The sequence below is a fragment of the Alligator sinensis genome, unplaced genomic scaffold (assembly GCF_000455745.1).
Source record: "Alligator sinensis unplaced genomic scaffold, ASM45574v1 scaffold1332_1, whole genome shotgun sequence".
NCBI classification, from domain to species: domain Eukaryota; kingdom Metazoa; phylum Chordata; order Crocodylia; family Alligatoridae; genus Alligator; species Alligator sinensis.
The window spans coordinates 108,838-111,755 of record NW_005842965.1 but is presented as its reverse complement, the minus strand read 5'-3'; the positions used below and the strand labels follow the sequence as shown (position 1 = coordinate 111,755).

The window sequence follows — 2,918 nt, the reverse complement described above, 5'->3', positions numbered from 1 at the left end:
TGAAAGAGTGTGAGTGTGTGGATGTGTATGTGTGGAGACACTGCATATGTGTGACTGCATGGGTGTGTGTGTGTGTGCGTGCATGTCTCAGGGCAGGCTGCTGACAGACTGCTTGTGTGTGCACATGTTTGTGTGTGTGTGCATGACGGTGAGTGTGTGAGAGTGAATACATGTGTGGAGACACTACACGTGTGTGCGTGCATGTCTCAGGGCAGGCTGCTCACAGACTGCTTGTGTGTGCACGTGTTTGTGTGTGTGTGCATGAAGGTGAGTGTGTGTGTGAGTGAATACATGTGTGGAGACACTACACATGTGTGACTGCATGGGTTAGGGAGTGTGTGTGCATATGCATGTCTCAGGGCAGGCTGCTAGCCTGCTTGTGCATTTGTGTACACATGCATGTATGTCTGTGTGCAAGCATGCAAATAGGGGTGAGTGTGTGTGTGTGGGGGGGGAAGGAGTGCATGTGATACACATGGTGTGGAGACACTGTGCGCATGTGTATAACTGCATGGGTTAGGGAGTGTGTGTGCCTCTGTGTGGGAAGGGGGATGAGTGGAGACCCTGTGTGCACATGATCTGGGTGTGAGATGGCAAAGGGTGCATATGTGTGTGGAGTGGGGGGAAGGAGGGTGAGTTTGTGTGCAAACATGTCCATGTATGGAAGCGCTGTGTGTGTGTGTGTGTGGGGGGGGAAGGGGAATGTGAGTCTGTCTGAATACACATGTGTCGAGGCACTATGTGACTGCACAGGTGAGAGTGAGCGAGCGTACATGTGTGTGCATGTGGGAAGTAGGGGTGAATGTGCAAAGATACACGTGTGGGCACACTGCGTGCACGGGTGAGAGGGCCCGTGCATGTGGGAAGGAGGCTGAGCCTGTGTGTGAACACAGACGTTGCTCACGTGTGTACCTGCGTGTGCACAGACCCTGCGGCCCCCTTGTGGGGCATGTCCTGCCGGGGCTGGGGGGGGCAGGACCTGGCCCCCCCAAGAACCCAGGCGTCCCGGCTGTAACCACTGGGCTCCCTGGTCTCTCTGAGCTGGGAGAGAAACCAGGCGGCGGGCTGTGGCCCCACCCTGTCCCGCCACAGTGGGGTGCTGCACGCTGCAGCTGGGGAAACCGAGGCACAGGGACACAGAAAAGGGACCCAGGCGTCCTGTTGGGGGCTCACCCCCCCTTCCAGCCCCCTGCACAGCCAGGGGCAGAACCCGCGGGGGGGGGCAGTCCAAACAGCCCCTTCCCTGGGGCCTTGGCCTACTGCTACCTCCCCACCCCCCTGCAGCTTTGGCAGCTGCTTCCTCACTAATGAGCGCTGCCCTAATTGCTGGAAGCTCATTAGTGCAGGGGGAGTGGGCGCTGTGCAGTGGGGCAGGGATAATGCCTCCCCCCACCCACCCCAGGCAGTGCCCGGCTGCAGCCGCCAGTGCCCGGGCACCACGTCTGCGCCAGGTGAGGTTTGGGAGAGTGCTGGGGGGGCATGGCCCAGCTGGTTGGGGCAGGATGGGGGGGCGGATCCAGCCCCCCACCCCAGGGGGCTGGCCATGCTGCTGCATCCAGAGCTGCTTGGGTGCTGGGGGGGGCACACTCGGGAGCACTGAAGACCTGGGACACGTGTATGTGTGCTTGGGTAGGCATACATGCGCATGCGCACGTGTGTGTGCACGCGAATGGGCAGGCATGTGTGTGCCTGTGCCTGCGTGGGTGCCCGTGCCCACATGCCCGTGTGTGAGAGCATGTGTGCGCATGTGCACGTGGGTGCCGGCATGTGAACGTGCAGCTCCGAGCTGGCACCTGGCGGATCCTGCCTGGAGCAGGGCACTGGGACTCCCCCAGACTTTGGAGCCGTGGGCAAGCAGCGCTGGCACTGCCCTGACACGGCAGCCCTGATAAGACGAGGGCAGAGGCTGGGGCTGCTGGGAGATAAGGGGAAACTGAGGCTGCGTGCCGTGCCGGGGGTGCTGTGCAGCCCTCAACAGGGGCAAGAGCTTGGCCTTGGAGCCCGCAGCCGCCCTTGCTATTTGGAGGCGCTTTCCTAGGGTTTAGCCATGGCCGGTACCCTGTGGCCTCGCCACACGGTAATTACATGCAAATGTTACTGGCATCGCCAGGGCGTGGACAGAGCCCGGACTCGGGCATCCCCCAGAGCCTGCCCGTCTGTGCTGCAGGCGGTGCCAGGGGCGGGTGGGGCCGGGAGGTGGGGGGAGCAAAGGTTGTGCCTCGCACGAGTGTCTAGTGCACGACTGTGCCCGTCTCTGCGTGGCACCCGCGACTGCACAGCTGCACTCAGCCAGGTAGGGGTGAGACCCCCGCCGGCCACCCCCTGCCCGGGCACCTGAAGACAGGAGGGGGTGGGCATCGGGCTGAGGAGCTGCTGGACCCCCTCCAGGAGCTGGGAGGGTGGATTTGGGGCTCCCCCCTGAACCATGGGGTAGGGGCCAGGTTGGTGGGGGCAGGTGCGTGACCCTCCGGGCACGAGTCACTAATTAAAGCGCCCTCCATGTGACCACACATGCGTGTGCCCATGGCAGTTTGCGTGGGTGAGGACCTGTGTGGGCACACAGGTGTGGTGGGGCTGCACGGTTCTGCACACGGAAGAGGCACCGACATGTCTGCTCGGGGGCTGAGGGGCACACGCGTGTGTTTGCGTGGGCGTGCATGGGCACTCCCGGCTGGGGCTAACGATGCTAATGGTCCCTGCAGGCCCCGTGCCCCCCGCCGCCCCCCACCATGGTGCAGCTGGACCCCAAGGTCACCCGCACCCTCGGCAAGACCAAGCCGGGCCTGCAGATCTGGAGGATTGAGGTGGGGTCTCGGGGGGTTAGGGTGGGGGTCTGGCCTTGCTGCCTGTGCTGGGGTCTCCCACTACTGCAGCCCAGGAGCAACCCTGGAGCCCAGGGCTGCAGTAGGACTGGGGGG

The 2,918-nt window shown here is 63.0% G+C and overlaps 1 protein-coding gene across 1 annotated transcript in view; it reads left to right on the top strand.

The window, feature by feature from the left end:
* The first annotated feature begins 988 nt into the window (after positions 1–988).
* The window catches only part of VIL1 (villin 1), a 10,488-nt gene continuing 8,558 nt past the window's right edge, over positions 989–2,918 (top strand). The window contains exons 1-2 of the mRNA XM_025192738.1: positions 989–2,293; positions 2,703–2,856. Of these exons, the coding sequence (XP_025048523.1) occupies positions 2,048–2,293; positions 2,703–2,856 (400 nt within the window). The 5' untranslated portion in view covers positions 989–2,047. The remainder of the gene's footprint in view (positions 2,294–2,702; positions 2,857–2,918) is intronic.